At 45.7% G+C, this 23,501-nt stretch overlaps 2 protein-coding genes and 1 long non-coding RNA gene across 4 annotated transcripts; 1 reads left to right on the top strand and 2 right to left on the bottom strand.

Annotated features, from left to right (window-relative positions):
• Nucleotides 1–7,401: 7,401 nt before the first annotated feature.
• On the bottom strand, nt 7,402–8,598 carry LOC133923723 (uncharacterized protein At3g28850-like). Its single transcript, XM_062369005.1, has one exon. It carries the CDS (start codon nt 8,476–8,478, stop codon nt 7,654–7,656), a length of 825 nt encoding a protein of 274 aa, XP_062224989.1. The 5' UTR covers nt 8,479–8,598; the 3' UTR covers nt 7,402–7,653.
• A 7,697-nt stretch (nt 8,599–16,295) lies between these two features.
• Nucleotides 16,296–16,843, bottom strand: LOC133890262 (uncharacterized). The gene is made up of 2 exons (XR_009904031.1): nt 16,781–16,843; nt 16,296–16,654 (listed from the first exon to the last, which is right to left on the bottom strand). It is a non-coding gene; the product is annotated as an uncharacterized LOC133890262 (long non-coding RNA).
• A 4,002-nt stretch (nt 16,844–20,845) lies between these two features.
• LOC133890250 (protein G1-like7) lies at nt 20,846–22,127 on the top strand. 2 transcript variants are annotated; one of them, XM_062330689.1, is made up of 2 exons: nt 20,846–21,286; nt 21,401–22,127. In XM_062330689.1, exons 1-2 carry the CDS (start codon nt 21,183–21,185, stop codon nt 21,822–21,824), a joined length of 528 nt encoding a protein of 175 aa, XP_062186673.1. In that variant the 5' UTR covers nt 20,846–21,182; the 3' UTR covers nt 21,825–22,127. The 2 variants fall into 2 exon arrangements, with proteins under 2 accessions (XP_062186673.1, XP_062186669.1); XM_062330685.1 differs by having other exon boundaries at nt 20,846–22,127.
• Nucleotides 22,128–23,501: the final 1,374 nt, after the last annotated feature.

The raw sequence follows: 23,501 nt of genomic DNA, 5'->3' as shown, positions 1-23,501 counted from the left end.
AGGCAGATAATTATTTATTATGTAATACACTTCATATGTTCTAGTGTTATTCATGCTTCACTGGCCCTTTGCATTTTGTAGGTTTGATGTGTAATATGACATGAAGGATGTTTGCCTCTTTATGTCCTAGATTCATGGTCTGCCACAGTTTGGTCTATGCCCACTGAATGTAGACGAGGCTACAGTTATACAGCATTATGATGTATACTTGTATATACTGCTGGGAGGTATCATATTATGTAACATGGCAGACGATTATGTCCTCACTCATATTGTATGGTTAGCATGTCAGCTCGTGTTACGTCTTTATGAACCGACATCTTACAGTTGGGGATCGGCTGTGCTAGATGCTACGTATAGAGGATTGTGTGCCACAACCCAGCGGTTAAAAAAGAAGAGATATGTTTAAGGCTACCTACATCTGTTACAGCTATGGAGCTGGGAGTACCTCCAGGTTTGTCGACCTTGAGTGAGCAAGAACTACTATCCTATCCTAATCTCTGATGGCGTTACAAATTATATGAGGCCTATGATGGTGTATCAGTGGATTCATGCGAGGCTAAGATAGAGTCAGCAACAAGACCATGGTAACTACTCTCGGGTAATCAGTGATGTAGACGTCATCAGTGCTGATATCGTGGAGTGGGATCCATGGCATATGGCACGAGTGATCGAAATTGCGACTAGAGGCATCATCGTGTCGTCTTGTTTACGTGACTCACACTTATAGATGACCAGATACTTCTTGTTGTACATGAACAACGTGAAAGTTTATTTTCCTGAGCGTATACAGAGGCAGTTCGGGTACCGACAGTTGGTTCCAGTACCTCCCCTATGTGACGTTGGACGGGCGCACAAGTAAGTGTGTTATTGTACGTACCATTATTACCTTAAATGATCCATGTTAAGAAATTATAACTGTTTATGTCATGTACAGAAGGAGTGCATAGGGACCGCATGCATGCATGACTGATCATCCATTAATGCCGAGCACATAAACAGGTAGACGAAGTCAACCGCGGTGGATGTCGTCGTTCCTGATGGACAATACGATGATGACACGTACTGGGAGTATCTTTCGTGGTACCGTTCGCCCACGCGTGCTACCTTACTCGGTGGATTTGTAGAGCCAGCCCCTAGACCCTTCCCCGAGGATCGTGCCCGCCTTCTTCATGTTGTGGTAAGTGATGCGGTACTTCTAACGATTTTTATTAGTTAAATCTCAGTATTACTAGCATGACCCTTATCTTATACAGACCGAAGCGACGTATGAAATGCATACATAGGCGGAGCAAACTTGTGGGGAAACAGGTGGGTCATCAACGCGAATGGATCAAAACCCTCTCCAGGTTCCATTGATTCGAATGCTCCTTTTTTGCGTTAGGTGTTTCCCAGAAAACGCTAAGTTGATCAACAAAAAAATCCCAAACTTCTTGGTGATATATATGCTCTTTGGCGGTGGTGTGATACCTGTTTCGCGTATAAGACACCGAAGATCAGCGAACCTAAGGGGTTCAAGAGCGCCCTCTACTATTCAACCAGAAAATGATGAGGCCGATGAGGACGATGATTTCATGCCACTAATGCCTCGACATTCGAGCAGCAATACAGGATAATGTTCAAGGAACACTGCAATAGGACGTTCACGCACCACATCGACATGGCGTACAACCAACAAAAAAAATAGGACGTGCTCCTACCGTGTTAGCTCAACATGACAATGAGTACAACGATTTCATGCCACAACGATCCCTCCCTCTAAGACCTCCATCTCCGGAGGACACTGATGACCCTCAAGATTATGGTAGATTTGTTTCTACCCATCCTCACAACTTTCAATCACCAACTCGGCGACAACAACCATCTTATCCTGATAGCATAGACTGACACAACTGTCATTCTTTCATTAGTTCACGTCGTCACTTTCCACCGCTATCTTAAGATGATCTAGGTAATCAATACCTATGTACTATGCATCTTGAGATCAATGATACAAGAGGGAATATTGCTGCCACTACATTTTAAATTGTGCATCTTCAAACATGGCTAAATGTTAAAGCTGCTCACAACCTTTGAGACTACATGGTGAATTAGGAATTTTGAAATTTACATTTACATTAGCAAATAATTTCTAATTTTGACGATAGTTGGCAATTGCTAACATTAATGTGCTTAAGCTCAAGCCATGACATATCCTCATACCTATGTTTTGACCCAACCTTTAGACAATAAGTGATCAGAGATTTAAGCATAAAATAACAACACCTCTATTCTGACTCTATCTTTAGACACGAAGTGACCACATGACAGAGCTTCAAACATAAAATAACAACACGCCCATTTCTGTCTCTGTCAACGGACGTTACGTGATGCAACCGGTCCCAGCATAAAATAACAATCACGAAGTGTTACGTGACGCAACACTTCTCGACATTAAATGACAGCATCAAAGTGCCCACAGCTTGTACATGCCATATTCAGCACACGAGATGCCGAATATGTTACTGTAGCCCATATTCGGCACCTCAAAATACACCCGATATTCGGCATATGAGGTGCCAAATATATGATACAGTGCCATATTCGGCACCTCGGATCCGCGTTTTTTAACGTATGATGTACCGAAAGTCAATTTTTGGTAAATAAGGTGCTGAATATAGATGCTAAAATTATAAAAATAATTATATATTATCTATTTCGATAAATATGATCACGTATGTTATCTAATTTTATATTTTTACCGTCTTCCAGCCGAGTGGGCCTCCGGTCCCCAGCGTCCGGCCCGTCAGCCCAGTCTGGTACCATAGGCCACGGCAAAAAGTCACACTATTTATGCGTGTGTAAACGCGGCCGTGACATACTGCTACTTTTTGGTATCATAGGCCACGGCAAAAGTCACACTATTTATTCGTGTGTGGCCTTAAACGCGGCTCAAAGATATGAAGCACGCAAGCACAATTATGTCTTGTGTGGTACAAGTGCACTAACAGTTGCTGGCCCATTTCATGGTCAATGCCCAAGCACCATTCGGGATAGTCCCCGGACCATTTCCTCTGCGTTCGCAACGATTTGGCACAAATTCCATGACCTCCAGGAACATTTTACCGTGCACAGATCAACAGGCGGCAGGAGGGGAAAAGGGCACAGTGACAAAGCAGCAGCACATAGCACTATTCTGACGCGGCCACTTGATTCAGTGATGCAGCCTTTAGCCCCAACAAAGGCTGCCGAGCCGCGACCCCTCCACCGCGCGGAAGCACGTTGCGTGGTGCGCGACTGGATGGGAGTAGGGTGGAGGAGAGATGGCCGAGTCCCACCACGTGGGTCTTGCGCCCTCGCTGCTTGCGAGCTCAATCTCGTCTCCAAGTCCAAAGCCAAATGCAAGCCTCCATCCGCAACCGGCGGAGCCCCTGCTCGCCACTACCTGCTGGCGAATGTTGAGTGGCGACCGTGACCCGGTGCTGTTGCCGCGCGTTGGTCCCCCGCTTGGGCTCCTCCCGTCGCGCATACGTACAGCGTTGCAGGTGTAGTGTAGGGATGAAAAAGATTGGAAAACAATCGGTAAAGGTTTTAATCATTTTTAATTTTATATTTTTTTCTCTGAGTCGGAGTTGATAATAATAATAATATCGAAAACGAGTATGCCATCGATAATAAATGATGTTGTCTAAATAGAAACATATCAATATCGAGGAATGAAAACACCAAACCGTATCACTGGATTCTAGTACCATGCATAGGAATATAGTATAGACATCTGATAAGTCTTACATAACATCTCGTAAGATAAAGGACAGTACATGTTTTATAAAAGAGAGGTATAATTTAAGTGTCTAACACAAACAATTAAGTCTGTCATATATGACGCATAGGATCACTGATTACACAATATGAGTATAAGTTCAAATGTCTAACTTCAACAATAAAATCATACAAAGGTTTGATATCTCGCAAGTCACGTAACCAACGATGTCAAATCATCACACTTGGGAGTAACTGGGCTTGGACCTTATGTGTCGACATCGGTATGGCACGGTGGAGTGGAGAGAAATGGTAATGTTTGGGGAATCATCATTAAGGACCCTCGATGTCCCTTAGCTCTGGAATCCTGGGTTCGAAGACTGCTAGACTCTGGCCCCCTCCGGGGCTCAGGGCTCCGAGGTGATCCCGGAGACCATACCTCTAGAGATCCGGAGCCCTCTAAGCCTTCAAAAAGATCAAGAGGAGGCCCGCATGCCGCCCCCATGTGCAGTGAGGTGACTAGCATTTAATACTGGTGTAGTGGTGGCCATCTGACACCATGGTACAAGAGGTGGTCGCCTGACACAATAGCGTAGGTGGTGGGTGTCTGACATGCTGGTACAGTGCGGCACCAAAATAGACAACCCATCGTTAGGACAACCGTCTTACCAGCTGTATGAATAACTATTGGGCTAGCCCGCTCTCTAGTGGTAAAATAGAAGACATATACCTATGTATGTCTTCTATGAGCACATTTGTATATCCACACTATGAATACCAGTATAATTACAGACCTTTGATCATCGAGCCAAAGGGGGGGGAAAGATTGTCCAGACAACTTTAGTGTCTCCTTATTCTCCGCCTCTCCTTCAAGTTTGAGTCATTCGTGTGACTTGGCTCTCGCCGCACTTTGTTTGTGGAAGACGATTTCTTTCACCAACAGTGGTGCCGACTGTGGGGAGAGAATAAGTGTAGAAACACTAGGAGATGTAGGATGCCAACAAAGAAAAAGACAACTAGGGTGACAACCTAGGTGGCTGATTCCCCAGCCATTCCATGCGAAGGTCCACGCGACTGCCGCACCCAAACTCACGCTTTGTCGACGCCAGTCCCTCCACGGGCCAAAATGAAAACCCGGGGCCAGCGGCAGTTCGAACGCGACCCTGGCCTTGGTTGACACCAGAGACCCCATCAGTCAGGGGGGGCTCGCGATGACAACAAGGTGCGGCTAAGGCCACAGCCGCACAAGCCTTCGCATTTGACTAGCAAGCACACATAGCGGCTCTTCTGGCCCAACTAGAGGAGTTGCAGACGGCCTTGTGGGTGGCCCAACCACCTATCTGCACGACTGTTGTGGCACTCATAGTAGCCAATGCTTCGCCAGCCCGGGCTTCGGGGGCCAACGAAGGCCTTATCGTCACGACGCATCATCACCACTAACATCACCGAGGTCAAAGTCCGAATGGTGCTAGTTGATTGGGGGAAGCTCCGCGGATATCCTCTTTGCACATGCCTTCGATCATCTCCGCATTCCGCGGAGTTGACTCTCCCCAGCTCGAAGGCCTCTCCAAGGATTCAATGGGGCTCCCCTCGATGCCCTGGGTCGAATATAATTACCAATCACCTTCGGTGAAGGCCTCGCCATGCGGATTGAGATGATCACCTTCGACATCTTAGACACGCCTTACACCTACAATGTCATACTAGGCTGGGGTACCCTTAACCAATTCGAAGCAGTCCCCCATCACAACTATCTCTGTGTGAAGATGCCGGGGCCCTAGGGGGTGATCAACACCTAGCTAGGCGCATCGAATACGGGCACCCGACCCCACTCGACAGTCGCCACATGCACAACGTGGCCAAAGGCCCCCTCGAAGACCCCCTCCGGTGTGCCCCAAGCACCGGGCCCCTCTGAAGCCTTGACCGGAGAGGGACGTCAAGCATGTTCCATTGGGTATGAGGAACTCTAATCGAATGTTTCAAATCAGGGCAGACCTCGCTCCAGGACAAGAAGTCCAGCTAGTAGCCCTTCTAAAGGACAACTCCGATGTATCCACGTGGTCCCCGCAGGACATCCCCAAGGTAGATCGCCGCATCATTGAGCATACCCTCTAGGTCGACTCCCAGGCTAGGCCGATGCGATAGGGGCTCCGCAAGCTATCAACTGAGCGAGCGGAGGTTGCAAAGGAGGAGATCCAGAAGTTACTGAAGGCCAGCGTCATCCGGGAGGTCACTACTCAGAGTGACTCTAAAATCCCATCCTGGTCAAAAAGCCTAATAGAAAATGGCACGTGTGTATCGACTTCACAGCGCTCAACAAAATTTGCCCTCGAGACCCCTACCCGCTCACTCGCATAGACCAGCTGATGGACTCCACCGCTGACTGTGAGTTACTGAGCTTCTTGGATGTATACTCCGGGTACCACCAGGTGTGGATGGTCACTGAAGATGGGGGCAAGACCAACTTCATCACCTCTTTGGGGTGTACTGTTACATTCAAATGCCCTTCGGTCTCCTGAGTACGAGCAGTGTACCCTATGACAATTTGGCAAAACGCAATTGGAAGGGGAATCCCAAATACAGTTTCTGCAACCACAACGTGAACATTCAACATCTTTCTTTTGAATTCCACTTTGCTAATTCAGTGTTGCGCAATGTCAGAATTGCCTTAGGAATAAAAAAAGAAGGGGCATTGACCATATGATGGTAGGCTGGCTTAGTGGTTTGTGGGAGAGAAAGAAAGAAAATGATATTGATTGTGTTGCTGCTTTGTTGGGCAATATGGATATTGCCGTAACGATATTTTTTGACAAAATATCAATCATGTCTTTTATGCAGACATTTTTCATGCGCACTTTATTAGCTCAAATTTTGGAAATTGTTACACAAAGAGAACATACATGGAGGACATTTGCATGGCATGTCGAGTATTGGAGGTTGTGACTATGGATTTCTTCGTAAAAAATGAGTGACAATTCAATAATAGACTATATGTTGATTGAGATGACAAACACCATATGACTTATTAATTTTATTGTTTTTCGAGACTCCAGCCTAAATTAATGTAATAAGGGATAAGGTTGTATGCGTTGAAAGATAGAGAAGGATAGAACAGTTTTTCCATTAATAAAAAAACCTAACCCTTTGACATAATTTCCCCTCGAATAAGATATCATTTTCTTCAGGAGTACTAAGCACACTAAGCTTCAACGGCAACTTTGCCCACCATGTCGCATTCAAACGCTGCACCAACGCCCGTTCCAAACGAAAGGAGCGAGAGGGATTTCTTCGGGGATCCCATTTCTTCGCCTGCTAATGATGTGCTACCGTTGCGCGATGGAGTACTAACTCAGATGACAGATTTTTATGGCAAGCAGCAGCTTTCTAGAAACTTTGGCAGTACGACTCCTTAACCAAGCAACAGGTCACCAACCATTCAAACTTGTTGACAGCCGCGGTGAGCGTTTTGAAAGAGAAATGACACAAATGCACGAGGGTTCAGCTCAAGCCTTGGCATGTAAATTTCTCGGTCAATTTGGCACAACAACCTTGTTTCAAATTTCACGCAACTACGCAGCACTCCAGATCAAACACGCCCCAGATCCAGACTCAAGATCTGCCTCCAGCATAGCGTAGCATAGAAAAAGGAAGAAGTAAAAGAGTAGCCAAAGAAGCAAGAAAATCAACAACTGTTATAAATCCTACTACAACAGCCAACATTAGAGGCGTTGGTTAGACAAGGGCTAAAAAAGAAGTGCAGATGGCCACATTCACATAGCAACCAATCAACACTAGGCTAACGAGTAAGATTAACAACTACACACAAGGCTCGTTTCTTATCTCAAGTTTGATTTGAAACTACGAAGAAAGCATTTAGTAGCTATCAGATTGGGACCTTTTGGATCTGGATCGTCAGACGTCCGGCGGGGAGCAATCCGGGCACCGGACGAGGCCGTTCTCGTTGCAGCCGGCGCAGGTGCGGAAGCCGCCGCCGCCCTTGACGCTGTACCGCTTGTGGCTGCCGTTGCAGCTGCCGCAGAGCACGTAACGCTCGCCGCCGCACCGGCCGCAGGCGGCGAGGGAGGCAGCGCCGGCGACGATGCGGCGGAGGTCGCCGGCCTCGTGGAGGCGGCGGACCTCATCGGCGCCGCCGAGGTGCCGGCCGCCGACGAAAACCTGGGGGAGGGTGACGCGGCGGGACGCGCGCGGGAGGAGGGCGGCGAGCTCCTGGAGGTAGCGCGGGTCCATGGCGAGGTCGCGCTCGTCGACGGAGACGCGGAGCCCGCGCAGGATGGCGCGCACGGCGCGGCAGTCCTCGTACGTGCTGCGGATGACGTGGAGCGAGGTGAAGTAGAGCACGACGCGGCGGTCGGCCTCGGCGGCGGCGGCGGACGACGGCGCCTGGAGGGTGCGGAGCGCGCGGAGGGCTGAGGCGGCGACGTGGACGCGATGGAAGACGCGGACGGAGGAGGGGGAGCAGGGCGCGGCGGGCGGCGGGGAGGGCGTGGCGTGGTCGGAGAGGAGCAGGGCCTGGAGGTCCTTGAGGGAGGGGGAGGAGAAGGACAAGCGCGGGGAGGCGCCGGCAACCAGCGCGGTGGAGGTGGCGGAGGAGGGGGAAGAGGAAGGGCGAGTCTTCACCCAGGGAAGCCACATGGGCGGAGATGGACGAGCGGAGGCCGGAGAAGGGGAGGAGGTGGGGATTTGTTTGTTTTTCAGTTTGGGGGAGGAGGGGAGCATGCGGCGGCTGGGTTGCTGTTGTCGGCTTCTCGCCCTCAATTTTTGGCTCGCTTTCGTTTTTTGGGCTCGGGCTTTCCTTTGTTACGTTTGGAATTTGAAGGGGAGTGCTCTTTTCCTTTAGCCCTTGCAAGTTGCAGATTCTCCTTTCGCACGGAATGGAATTTAAAGGTACTCCTTACCTTCCTCAGTTGGAGGAGATTGTTCTGGAAATACAAAATCGTAAGAGTTTATGCACGTATGGTTTATATCAGCTGTTATACCTTCTACATAATACTCATTCATTTTTTATTCTCTTCACTTTTTTATAATTTTTTTAAATTATTCTAACACGAATCTCAATATAAATAAATAATTATAATAATTCATATGTGTACATACATAAATAAAAATTCCTCTTCCCAGATAGTTCTTGAGTTGAACCTACACCTCACGCACTGAGTACCCTCTTTTCAGTTACTTTGCTCCAAACTTGTTTAATTGCTTTGACATAGGATCGTTTAAGGCGCATTAGTCATGTTTGGTATAACTTATTACTGTTTTTTACTTCTCAAAAATTATAAGCTGAAATAAATAGATTGACTTGTTGCTGATTTTTGAAAAGTTAGTTTTTGATAAAATAAATTAAAAGATCATAAGCTGGCTAAGATGACTTTTTGAAAAGCTAGTGGGTTGAGAATTTAAAATTTTCTCGTAAAAACCAATAATTTTTGGCATAAGTCATAAGTAACTTCAGTAAAAACTCATAAGTTTCATCTATATTAAACATGATTATTATCGTATAAAGGAACATATTTTCTTCTTATGTTTGGCAGGAGGTGGACTAACGATGGTTAGGATCTAAGTACCGGATCGATCCAAAGCAGATGTCAGTCAAAAAAAGTAAGCTCAAGCAAAGTCAACTTCAAGCCGAACCTGATATGTTAACCGGTGTTAAACCCCAATCATAATTTGCATTTTCCAAACAGCATAGTTTTTTTTTTCCGCGACCTTTTTTTTTAATCTTGACTCGAGCACATGAGAGCTAAGCCACCTGAATTCTCAAATCAGCTAAATAATGCATTAATCAGCGTATAAATTTGTGTGTTTCAATATAGAAGTAAAAAATATTTATAAAAATGTTTATGTACATGCTAGTCGGTACCACTACCATGATTAAGGCCCATTTTGTTTGACTTCCGGTGATTTATGCTTCTTAGAAGCCATAAGTTAAAACAAATAACCTGTTTTTTGACTTTGGCTATGATTTCTGAAAAATAATAGCAATCTTTATTACTATAGAAATCTGAGAAGTCAGAAGCAAATCCGTACGTGTTTATGCTATAAGTACTTTTGAAGAAGCTATAGTTTATGGAAGTCCAAATAAACCTAACCTAACTATGATAACCTTTAAATAGGAAGAAAGCTAGAGGGAGGGAGGTATATTCAACAGAGTGATCAGAGATGCATAAAAAAATTGACAAAAGAGAATATGCTAAATTGCACTTGTAACAATAGAAGGTGCATCGACTAAATAATATGATGAAAAAGGAGGGGTCGCATGGTGAATGCGAAAGAGCTGCCCTTTGTTTAGAATAAATACATCTCAATTTACGATTTGCCATCGATAAAATTACGTGTTTACTATACACCATTGATAATTTAAAACATCTACTCTACATTATTGTCGTGATGTTACCGTAATTTAGTATGTCAGACATTCTAAAAATGACTTTATCGCCCTCGAATTAAATCAGAAGGATTTTTTAAATAATATTATTTTATACTGCTATTTGAAAATAATATGCAGTTTGACAATATTTCAAAAATAATACCCAATCACGCTACGGTACAACAAAATATAATTTTGGTGTCACCAAGATGCGAAAAACAATATTTTCATGCACTGTAGCAAGATATTATAATGCAACGGTACTGTAGCGCGAAAATTACAACTAAAGACAATGTCACGGTCCCACATATGCAATAAATTTTGTTGGCTTATCCTAAACAACAAACGCTGCAGTATCGCGAAAAAAAGTTCAAGCTCCATAAAACAACAAAACAGGGTACGGTGGACTTTTCATATGACCAAAGAAAAAATGGACGTCATGTAACAGCGATGTTATAAAGTGAAGAATCTGATATTTCAGTTGTATAAAGTAAAATAGAATTTTATCGATGGTAAATAATAAAACTGGGACAATCTTGATAGCATATAGTCCATTGCCCTCTTTGTTTAGCTTTAGTGTAAGGAGCTTGAGAGGAGAGTCAGCTGTGGCCAAGTGCTGATCCGCGCAAAAAGTATGGTCTAGTGTGTAAGCGTCTTCTCTTTCTTATAGGAATCAATTACTTATTTGTCACTACTGTAAGAATGTGTGGCAAACAAGAAAATGGGTAAATTTTTAGTGGTAAATAAAAAAATTATCTTTCTTGTTTATATGCTACACAGCGAACCCTAACAGCAAATGCAGATATGAGCTCATCCACCTCTCTCGCCATTTATCCTCTTCCTCGCTCTCTTTCTTTTCCTTTTCCTCTGCCTCACCTATGGTAAATAATTATTGGAGGGAGAGGGGGCTCAGAGGGAGAGGGGTACATTGGTTGCGAAGTGGTAGCAGAGAGGGGTTGGAGCCCCTCGGTCGGGCAAACATGTGAGCTTAGCTTAGCCTTCTTCCTCACCTCCATTCAATTCAATCCAACCCCACCAAGCTGCCTGGTGGGCGGGGGTCACCATATCTGTGTGCCTGGCATCAAAGCTTGGAGTGTACATATGGATCAAAAGGTTAAATCTACTAATTACAGAACCGAGGGTAGTTAGCGAGATGTTAAGTCTTGCTGAATTCAGTATAATGGATCCTTTTATAAGGTTCCAATGACACCTTGTAGCCTTGTAGGAGTAACTCAGTCTCATATGCTTGTTCAGCACCGTGTCCGTATGGCAGTAACTCATCACTACTACATGGTGGCTGTATCTGTAAGAATACGGCTTTTGCTCTGCAACGTGAAATTATTGCGTGTCCGGGCTTTGTCCGTTCATTCCTACGTGCAAAAGTACCATCTCGGCGAAGCAACAGGAACATGCATGCTAGTGCAAAACTTTTCCGGTTCGAACTTCTTGCCCATTTTGTCTCGATTTCCAACTCCTCTTTTAAACACTACTATAGAATAGATCATAAGTAATGTCTCATCAGTATTAGTTCGAGTGTAACCAGTACTGTTAACATATCAGTGCCAGTTCTTAAACTCCCGTGCATGTACTATGATTGAGACACCAAAAACTAGCACTGATAGGTACTATCAGTGTCGGCTCTTAGATGTAACCAGCACTGATTGAAGTGACAGTTCTTGGCGCCTCAATTATTGCTCGAGCGTGCGAGTTTAAGAACCGACGCTGATAGTCACTATCAGTGCCGGTTAGAACTAGAACTGACACTAATGTCTGTGTTATATTTATATCTAGCACTTAGCAACTCTCCTCGTTTGCTCTATTCAGCCTGACGCCGCTCGTCCTCCCTGACCGTTGCCTCCTCCCTGTCCGCAGCCTCCTCGTCGCATGTTGGCTCGTCGTCTCCTTGTCCTCGTCCTCATCGTGCGTCGGCCCACCGCCTTCTCCTTCTCATCGCGCGCCAACTGCCGCCTCTCATCCTCGTTGTGCGTCGGCCCCGCCGCCGCCTACTCCTCCTTGTTGTGTGCCGATCGCCGCCTCCTCGTCCTCATCGTGCGTCGGCCCGCCGCCTTCTCCTCCTCATCGCGCGCCAACTGTCGCCTCCTCGTCCTCGTTGTGCGTCGACCCACCACCGCCTACTCCTCCTTGTCGCGTGCCGACCGCCGCCTCCTCGTCCTCATCGTGCGTCGGCCCACCACCGCCTCCTCATCCTCGTCGTGCGTCGGCCCGCCGCCGCCTCCTCATCCTCATCGCACGCTAGCCCACCGCCGCCTTCTTGTCGCCTCCTTGACGTTCCCATGGAGAGCAACAGCGACAATAAAGGTGGAGGGCGTAGATCTAGGCAACGTGGAGGCGGCCGCTCTATCTTATCCGGCCGTCCGGGTCCGGATGACCACCCTCGTGCTCCCGGCCTCCAGATCCTCAACTGCGTATCCACTTTCTACTCGGAAGGGTCACGAAACACTTGGGTTAGTACTAAAATTCAAGTTAGCAAATTATAGTTGGCAAATTATAGTTAGCAAATTGAAGTTAGCAATTTTAGTTAGCCAATTTAGGTATGAAATTTTATATGTATTTTAGTTCAAAATATGTTAACTTATTATTAGATATGTATGCCATGATATTCGATGTGTATCGCTATATCGGTGTTTTAGATGTTACCATTACTTTCCAGTGAGTAACTAGTTTGGTACTTACTTATTCTGTAATTAATAACTTGACATAATTAAGAGATTATCCACATGTGACGATTGATATGGCATTGGCGTTTTTTTCTCTAGGCATGTAGACGTACCTATGACTTGCCTTAGGTACATCTACATGCTCATAGATAAAAAACACTTTGCAATAAATTATAAGAAGGTAAGTTAATATAGCAGTTTGCAGTTAACAAATTTAAAAACTAACATGCCGATTGATGTAGATGCTTTGTTATCTACAATGGCTATATGATATTATTACGAACCTTGGTGGCACACCACCTGTGGTGACGACCACATTTGCTATTAACAATAAAATGAATATCACTATCTCTTTAGCATTGCTTTTCCTAAAGAAGTATATATCACTTTAACAGCATCAAGTTTCGAAACAGACTAAAGACTTATGCTTGAAAGATCTGTTGTTCATGCGTTTCTACAATCGGTTAACCTGTAACTTAGATACATATTTTTGGACTATAGCTATTTCAAATTGAAAGCGCTCGAACAGAATGAGGATGTGCTTGCAATGACTCCTAGTCTCTCACGGTTACATGCAGCTAAAATGGTTGATGATATAAACCTGTAGTTTGTAGCTAGGATTGTTTCAATAATATTAAAATTTGCCTCTATATTGTTGCTCTTTGTCTATAGAATTTTTACTGGAACACTCGGATGCGGATGGATCGTAACTTGACTTCAATCTTACGTCTTCTTACCCAGCAGTGGGGTACACATTGTTGCTCCTCAATGCAGGAAGGTCCGAGAAGAAAAGTACCAGTCATACCTTAAATTTTAGTATGATAGTACCAATTTCGTTATTTATGAAATTTTAATAGAACATCCATTTGAAGCAACAGTTAATACACTCATTTATGCACTGAACTATTTTGATGTAATATTTGAAGTTGAAATTTTAGATATTAATTATGCATGTAATGGTATTTGATGTAATTTTAAAAATGCTTACATTTTGAATTAATGTATTAAATGTTTATCGTGACTTAAATATTAGAAGAATAGATGCATGTACATGTGATGCATTTTGGATTGTGCAATTTTTTTGACTGCCGAATATCTATCAATACCAATTTTATTTTAGAACCAACACGAATAATTCATTATCAATACTATTTCATAAATAAAATATACTAATTTTCAATACCAATTAATCAGTGTCTTTCAAAACCCATCTATTCAGCTGCTGTCAGCTGACAACTACCGAACTGACACTGTCGGAAGACAATGCTTCCAAGCAACTGATGCAGCCATGAGCACAAAGGGAGTGAATGCCAGCCAACAGCAGGCTAGTCGTCCTCTTTCCCATAGTCGCAGCAAAGCCATGCAGTAGCTAAAGTTTGTACCGTTTGATTGTTTTTTTCGAAAAGGGAAAGTTTGTGCCGTTTGGCATTTTCTTTTTCTCACAAAGACTGGATTGGTCGAGTAACTTGTTTTTTTCTCGTTCCAGACTTCCAAGAGACACTGATAATTTGACACGCTTCTAGTGACCCAAAAACCAGTAGAATCTTGGCGACTTCACCAGTTCACCTCCGGACAGGTTTTTATTTAGGAGATGGAAAGTCGTGCTTATTGCTCGATTCATGAGTTGGCTGCATTGACAATGGACTGATCAGCGACTACACGCGCGGTTAACTAGATAGCCTCTCGCCATGGCTCATGACCATGAGCGACATGTCGAGAGTATGCCGAAAGCTCCGCCCCACGTGATGGTGGGCGCCTGCACGAGTAAAAAAGCTGCAAAGCTTCAGCGTAAACCTTTCCTCTGCTTGGAGACCAGAGTCTTGGACCTCACCTCATCATGGTATGCATGCGGCACACGGCCCCATCCACTATATGCCGTGGAAAATTCCTGGCGAGAAGAAGACGTTGACCCGATATAGCTTTTGCGAACCAAAAGACCTGGCGCGGGCATGTGCTGAGTTCTGTATCACAGTTGCCAACGACTGGGATGAGACCTCCGTGGCCCACCAGTGTCTTGGATTTGATTAATCAATTATTCATATATTTTTAAAGTACAAATAGTACACACCCACATTATAATCACGCTCACATACGCATGTGGGTATGGTAGCAGACCGTGAAGCCGAGCAAGCGACATGTGTTCAAGTCGTGAGGTTTCAAGATCGTATGGTGTTGGTGGGGTGGCAATAGTAGATCATGGTAGGAGCGTGTCTCACCCAACAATCTTTTTTTTCAGCGTGTTTCAGCGTTTGAGAGGGAGTGAAGTAGTTGTTTTCTTGATTCGAGTAGCCACAGGTCAGTGGGCTCGGGCTCGTTTTCGAAGCAAGTTCGGAACACTAGACATAGACCCACTGCGGGACACGGATAAGATCGGCCCAAGAGGCCACGACAATTAGGGCCTGCAAGTATAAAGGCCTATGGAGCCACAAGGCTTGCAACCTCGTGTACACTAAACATCGCAACCTGATGGGATTAGAAATAACAATCGGATACGATGGATATAGTTAGTGCTTATCTATGTTTGTATCTGTTAATTTTTATTTCCCTATAGATATATCTATGAATGCTTGTGAGCGAAGAGTCGATCCTGTTACCCATAGATATACACGTTTACTTGCAGGACGGCACGATGACGTAGTGTGACAGGGCGGTAGGGTGGGCTGAGGTCCGTGATCGATCCATGAATGAAATTGACGATGAGAGGAGATAAATAAATTCTGAACATTTTTCGTTTTTAAACAGCGCATCACAAGCGTTTAATCAAGAAAAGTAATGTGTTTACCGGGAGTCAAACCCGGGTTTATTGCTTGGAAGGCTATTATCCTAACCGTTGGACTACAAACGCCTTATCAGTGAACTAGCAAGGAGGCCAGTACAAATTGCGTGGCTAGGCCTATTTTTCTTGATCAAGGTAAAATAATTTTTTTATGTTTTTGAAAATTGTAGCTTTAGTGTTAGTAGTAGCAAATCAACACAGCTTTGCATTGGCGTCAGATTACATAATCCCCTCACGTACATTAGCAACCAGAAGATGGCGAAGTCCAGCGCTAGCCAGCTGCGCTTCTGCTTCACATTACATAATCACCTCACATTATCTTTGGCCTGTCTTCAACCTGGATAATATACCTAAAAGATGAGCAGTTCTTTTGCTTCAGATGCCATGAGGAGTGAAGGCTCAAATATAAACACGCTATAACCCCCGTTGATTACGGGCTTCTTTTATAGTGTCGGTGGAATATGTATGAGGAAACAAAAAATAAGTGGTGCATAGGTAAGAAGGCAGCATCATATTATAAGCAGAGAAGATTATCAGGTGGATACTTTGGAGAAACTGTCTATATTACATAAAAGAACTCCGTGAGTTCAAACGGTCAAAACTATGACCTAGATAGTACTGAATGTGAGTACTATGTAAACAGGACAGTTTCCAACAGAGGGGAACTGAATTCTAAAGATTATTTCAAGGAATGCAAAGTTGCTAACTCAAAGTCTTTCAATAGATAGAACAAACCATTTTATCATCTCAGATGTAATCTTATGCTGCCACTGTTGTGTTTAATATACCACTAAGTCTGCACAATTATCAGTCTATCATCCAATCCGGCAAGTCAGATACCGTTGTGCATCATTTGCTAGGCCAAAACATACTTTAAACCGAACTGTACCAACAAGTCAGATTCGAGAAATTATTCGACAACAAATCCAAAAGTTTCAAGTTCACATCAGGTCATATACTGTTTTTTTTTTTCGTTAGAAGTATTGAAGTTGTTTATATCCATGAATGCCCTGGGGCCTTCCTCAGGATTGTCTCAGCACAGCTTACTATTCTAGAGTATTGGTTTCCTTGTCCCTGGAAGTGCAACCAGTATGGAAATGATCAGTGATACAAATGGGGATTTTTTTTGCGCAAATTTTTCTGCAGAATACAAATGGGGATTTCAGCGTGAAAAGTTTTATTGCGAGAAAGGGTATCCACCTGAACCATCAATCTTGTCTTCAGGACATCAAGGGGTGTTGTTATAGCTCCAGTAATGGCACCTAAGTAAAAAAACAACAACAACAGTGTTTTGGTCAGAAAGAGGAAATAGAAAAACCCAACACAGGGCAGTCAGATGATTAGGAAGCAACATGAGAGTTAGAACGGCTAGGCTGAGAATTTCGTATGTACCAGCAAAAGCACCAATTAGTGCATTCTCTGGATCATCCAACTCCCTTTTTGCCTGGGCATTGTGAAAAAGAATGTGATAAATACAAATTCGGTTAAACACTCTAGAACCAAGTATATTGATATTCATCATTATTTTCTTAGAGATCATGTAAACAAAGGCGATATCCTAGTAGATAGTGTACGGACCGAAGATTAATTAGCGGATATTTTCACAAAACCTTTAGATGAGAGTCATTTTTGTAAGTTGAGAAATGAACTTAATGTCATCGACTTCTCAAATGTCGCTTGAAACAATGGGACATGATGTTTGCGTATTTATATGTTTTACCAATCATACTTTGATTTACATGCTCATATTATTTATGTTTATTTCCTTTTTGAATATGTAAATTTGTTACATAATTTCAGTTCAAGCTTATATTTCTATAATTATGTTTATGTCCTGTTGCATATGATTCTATCACATTTCATACCTCTAAATATCATATGGTTATCATATTTCGTCTCATATCTAAATTTAGAATTTCTGGAGCTATCTTGTTCCAGCATTTCGACCGAAAGCCCTACTGGTTTGACCACCATATCCATACAGAGAGTTTTTTCCCTTCTGCACTCTCGCAGTTTGATTGTACCAAGTCTCGGTCTGACCGCCAGATCTATACAAAAACTTTTTGAGCCTCTGGACTCCGGTGGTTCGACCGCCCCGAGTCTTGATCTGACAGCCAGCGTCTGTTAAGTCCACATCAGTCTTCTTTTTTTCTCTCCTTCAGTCCCCATCTCTCCCAATCGAGCGCTTCTTCTTTTCCTCTCTCACAAACTCGTGCCCTCCGTGGAAGCTCAAGGGAGCCCAAATCCCTTGTCCCTAGTCGATCCGTGACAATCTCCGATCCAACTGCTGACTCCTCCACCATGTTTTCTCAGTATTTTCTCGATTCCCTCTCCTTTTACCGTGGATTTTCAGGTTTATTTTTCATGCTTAGTGTTTGAAAGAGAGGATCCATCTTATGATACATGTATTTGAGATAAATTTGAATGTAATGGTTTGCTATGGTCTAAATTAGGCTATGCTCAAAGTTTGATTGGTTGGAACTTCTAATTTCTTTGAAATCCATCAAATTGGATTTGTCTGTGCGTGCGTGATCAGACCGCAGCCTGTGCCGGTCTGACCGCTAGTAGCGGCAAAAACAGATTTCTTCACTATTTTATCTTGTATCAATTCATTTCCTTTATCTAATTCCTTGTGACATCTTATATGATCAGTGGAAGTGGGAATAGCTTTAGGAAGAGGTTGACAAAGATTGTGGCCGGTCAGGGTATGGCTAAGAAAAGATTAGTGGACTCAGATTCAGAGTATGATCGTCAGGACTCCGATTGGATGTCATTTCAAGATATTGGTGAGAAAACCTCATCTTTTGTTGGTAATGTTGATCATAATATGGAAGATGCCAGTGATAAGAATTTTGAAATTAACCGTCAAGCTTATGTTGGGTATAGAAAATCTTGAAATTCAACTGAATATACTAGAGCTATACACACCTATCAATATGCTATAGATAATGATGTTTCTCAACCACATTTTTATACCATGGTACAACAAGATGCTTTTTATGGTCATATTCTGAATAAGAAAATCTTTGAACAAAAATGGATATATTGGGATTATGTGAGAAGTCAGCATAGCATGGATGGTTTAACTGATAGATTTAGTCCTTTCTATCATGCCACTTATGATTCTTCTCGGCCAACCTCTCCGACATGGCACACCATGTCATGCCAACAATGTGTTTAGGGGTGGTAACAACTCGAATCAGACTCAGGTGGAGTAAGAACGCATCTGACCCAAAACACTAAACACTAAACCCGACTCGGATCCAAAAATCAGATCGAGTGTAAATCCACCCCCGCCCTCGGCCTTGGCAGGGATCTGAGACCCGAGTGGGGGACATGAAACCTAACCATAGGCACTCCTTCTCCCTCATTATCGAGCATCTGCCATTGTGGCGGCCGCCGCCCTCGGGTCCCGTCGCGGCCACCGACTGAATCTGAGGAGTGGGGACTGACACGGCTTTCCATCGCGCTCTCCCTCACCGACGGGACGTCAGGGTCGCGCCAGGCCGTAGGGCATGTGGGACTGTGGGAGGCAGGACGGCGAGGTCACGGCTGTGCAACGCTTGCTTCAGAGCACACCGCATGTGGGACGAATAGGCCTACAACAGAATACTCGCCGGTGGGACGGATGGCTTTTGTTGTGGTGACCGGGTGAGGTCCTCGCCGATGTAAGAAGCACCAATCATGCACGTGGGAAAGGCTGAATAGGCTGAACATAGGAATGGACTAATGAGCCTTGGGATTTCGAGGCTCGTGGAGGCACCCGTGGGTGCAAAATAAGTCTCGAATACGACTCGGATAGGGGCTCCAACCCGATAGCCCCACTGGACAATTGCTACACTCAAATCCGCTCATGCTAGATCTGAAATCTGTGATGTCCCGACCTAATCCGGTCCATTACCACCTTAAGTTCGGGTCACGCTACGCGGGCTAACATGACAAAGGGGTACTTGTTGAAACTGTAGTCCGGAACGGGCTAATGATTAAATATAAGATTAAATAGGGTTAAAAAATAAAAAGGTCCAGTTGGTCGCGTGACCTTTCAAATCCAACGGTGCTTACGCGTGTGCACGAGAGCACATGTGAAATTCGCGATAGCATCCGCGAATTTGAGTTTTTTTTTTCTGAACGGCTCGATTTTGAAATTTTAACGTTGTAAAACCCCTTCGATCTTTCGGCAAAAAGTGTGTGAACTCATGAAACGTTTTCAGCTCGAATAGAAGTTTGCAGGTTTAAGGGCCTCAGGAAGATCATGCCGGGCCATGTCTGGGCCTTAGTTTTATGGTTGGGCCTGAACTCAGTCCACCTCCAAGCAAATAGGAGCAGTGGAGCACGCACACCTATCCGCAACACTCCAGTCTCCTGTCCGCTTCACATCACTTGCTCCGCGCGTCGAAGGCCATGTTGATGAACATGCGCAGCGTGTCAGACCAACGCACTTGGGCTCGGCACGGCGGCCATCATCATCAGGTTACCCCGCGGCAGGAGCGTCGGTCTCAGGCAGGCAGCAGTTCGATTGGTGCCGCCCGGCACTGGGTCAAACTCTGATGCGCCGCGTGCCCACCGCTGCGCGCCTGTCTGCCCCCGCTCCAATCGATGCATCTACACTACACGCCCTGCGCTGTGTTTCTCCACCGCCGAAGCAAAGATGGTGCTTAACGAGGCTGGAAGGGGATCGTTGTTTCGTGAGCAATTAGGCCGTCAAAACCTGCAGGCTGCAGCCCAGGACCTTAATTTGTAAGCAAGAGTACTTGCATTTTGCATGGAGCTAGTAACAGTAACTCCAGCTTAAACACAAAGCATGACGATGGAATTATTTGAGGCTATCTATACATCTTTTGTGTGAAAATTTAGACCTAGTGTTTTTGCAGTAGTGCTCCAATGAAGTATTTATAAAGACCAGTTCAGACTTTCAGAGCAGAGTCAAGGAGAAAAGACAGAGCAACCAGGTCTGCCAAGACTACAAGCATGCTCCAATGAATCTCAAAGCAAGTCTTCCAAACCAAATACGATAGACGCAAATTTGATAGATAAGTAAACAAAAATAGTTCTAACCATAATTTTGCGTTTGGAACATTACCACAGTGGCACATCTCGAATGAACTAGGCACACAAAATTCCTCTTTGAAAAGCATACCGCCAAAAGCAAGCTGTCAAGTCTGGGAAGGGCTGATCCGCATGACCGCAGGTTCGTCAGCTTCGTATTTGCAGTTATATGGATCCCTAGCTGAGCTTACACTTGGCATGGTCACTGCGTATAATACACGAGACACGTACGTGCTGTGTACGTACGTACATGCGGATCCTTCCGGCACGGGGGGTGGGCCACCCAGGTGAACGGCCAACGTAGCTCCCATCGGCCTCACCAGTCCGCTCGCTGCAGTAACATTCATCTCCCCGGCTCCCCGTCGCTCTCCGACTCCGCTCCCCCTCCCTTTCCAACGTCCCATCTCGATCCACCCCGTCGCGGCCCCAAGATCTCTGCTTTACCGCACCCCCGCCCCGGTGCGCGTCCACTCAGCGTGATCGAACGCTCGATCGCTACGAGCTAGCTCGCAGTTGCTTCTTGCTCGCTCGCTTGGTCGGTAACTATCCCACTTGCATGGATCCATCCGGGCCCAGCCCGTCGTCGGCCGCAGGGCTAGGAGGAGGAGGTGGCGGCGGCGCACCGGCCATGGCGCCGCAGCGGCCGGCGCAGCTGAGCAGGTACGTGTCGCAGAAGCGGAGGGACTGGAACACGTTCCTGCAGTACCTGCGGAACCACCGGCCGCCGCTGACGCTGGCGCGGTGCAGCGGCGCTCACGTGATCGAGTTCCTCAGGTACCTGGACCAGTTCGGCAAGACCAAGGTGCACGCCCAGGGGTGCGCGTACTACGGCCAGCCCGCCCCTCCTGGGCCATGCCCGTGCCCGCTGCGGCAGGCGTGGGGGTCACTCGACGCGCTCATCGGCCGTCTGCGCGCGGCGTACGAGGAGAGCGGCGGCACGCCCGAGTCCAACCCCTTCGCTGCGCGCGCCGTGCGGATCTACCTCCGCGAGGTGCGCGACTCCCAGGCCAAGGCGCGCGGCATCCCGTACGAGAAGAAGAAGCGCAAGCGCGCGCAGGACGCAGCGGCCGCCGAGCCTTCGAGCTCGTCCGCTGCTGCTGCCGCCGCCCCAGGCGGCGTGTCCGGGAGCAGCAGAGGCGCTGCAGCTGCGTCCACCGATCAAGCTGGAGGCAGTGGCACTGCACCAGGAACCTCTTGAGTACAGTAGACCTGCAGATCTTGTTTAATTATCGTAATTTCTTTCTCTTGTCTATTCATATCGAAAAATTTAAGCTTTTGCTATGCTTTGTCGTTGCTCCTTTCTTTGTTCATTTCATCCTTTGTAGCTTGTTTTTGGAGTCCCTTTTTTTTTTCCTGATTCATCAGGTCAGTATATGGCTAGAAGTTGGAGCTAGCTGAAGGGGGAAGTGGGCAGATTAATCGTCGCAACTGCGCATTCATGATCTGATACATATTATATCTTTGGTAAAGAAATGAAGATTTGAGGCCATGTTAATGGCTTCCTAGCTTTCTAATATTTCAGCTCAATCTCCCAAGCCTTTTTGGTTCCTCTCATCGCAAACTTGCTGTTATTTATATTAGCACAACTAATCTATCTAGTTGTAGCTTTGCATTTCCGATCCATATACTATTATGCACTCAAAGCACATATACTTGTTTATCTTTTCGCAAGCATTTCTTGTGTGGTTTGTGGTTTATTGCTGAATTTGCGGCACTGAATGAGTGGCGTTTCTACTGGATGAACTGTGCAAATGGGGAGGGATACAGTCACAAGAGGCCGGCATTGATGGTGGTGCTCCCTCCCTCCCTGGCACACATGGCGCACGCCCCTGACGGGTGCTACAGATGCCGGCCTATCTCTCTGTCCTCCATTTGACCAACTCCCATTTTCCATGTGCATGCTCACGCACAAACTAGGCAGAGAGACGCAGCAGACCAGAGGTGCATGCAATTGTCGTCAGCTAGCTCTTGCGGTTTGTAATGGCGGGAGGGAGAAAGAGAGAGGCGGATAGGGCTAGGCATGCACGCGCGAGGGGCCTTAAATAGAAAAGGGCGTGGGGAGGAGGAGATCTCTGCACTGGTCCCCGGCCGGCAGACTGGATGGGACTGTGGACTACGGATGCATGCACGGAGAGTGCAAGGCCCATGGCACGGCATCAGGCGCGCCGCGCACGCACTGAGCCTCTCACACGTGCACTCTTCCAACCGGACTCTCTCGCACTCATTCACTGTCACACTGCCGCCATCTCTTTCTCACGCGCGTACTCCTTGATCCGTTCGTCCTTGATCTGCATGGCCACTGCCCCTTGCCAGTGGCAGTGGGCGTGGTACTCACTCCGGTCCTTTGCCAAGCGTCCTCTCGATCTCTTACTCCGTATTTCTTTCTGTCTCTCTCTTAATATCAGTCCTCTCGCTAGCTCTACGTAATTGAATGATGGATCTTCATTTCTCTCTCTCCTTCGTATTTTTTCTTCATTTTTCTATTTCTCTTAAGTTAGCACTCGCTCCCATATAAGACGGATAAATCACTGCGTCTCGCTAGAGCTTAATTAACCATCTAGTGACACGTACCCTTGTTGGCCACACACAGTGTTTAATTTTGCTTCGAAACATCTTTCTTTCCTGGCATGTGATGAGCATTTTTTTTTGTTTTCCGTGTGGCCACTCTGACTAAGTGCTTGCCTTCAGAGATCGAGGAAGAAGATGAACAGTGGTTACCCTCGGTTTTACCTTAGCTAGCCTTTCTCGCTCGCTTTCTCAACAAAGAGTGGTGGGCCAAGCGAGGCTTGCTCACGTCCACAGTTGGCCTGGTAGCAAAAGGGAAAGCTGACGAGCCGCTGCTTCTCTCCGTGTCCTGTGATCCTGTCCATTGCTG

Source organism: Phragmites australis, chromosome 1 (assembly GCF_958298935.1).
Source record: "Phragmites australis chromosome 1, lpPhrAust1.1, whole genome shotgun sequence".
Lineage (NCBI taxonomy): Eukaryota > Viridiplantae > Streptophyta > Magnoliopsida > Poales > Poaceae > Phragmites > Phragmites australis.
This window is presented reverse-complemented; position numbering and strand designations above follow the sequence as displayed.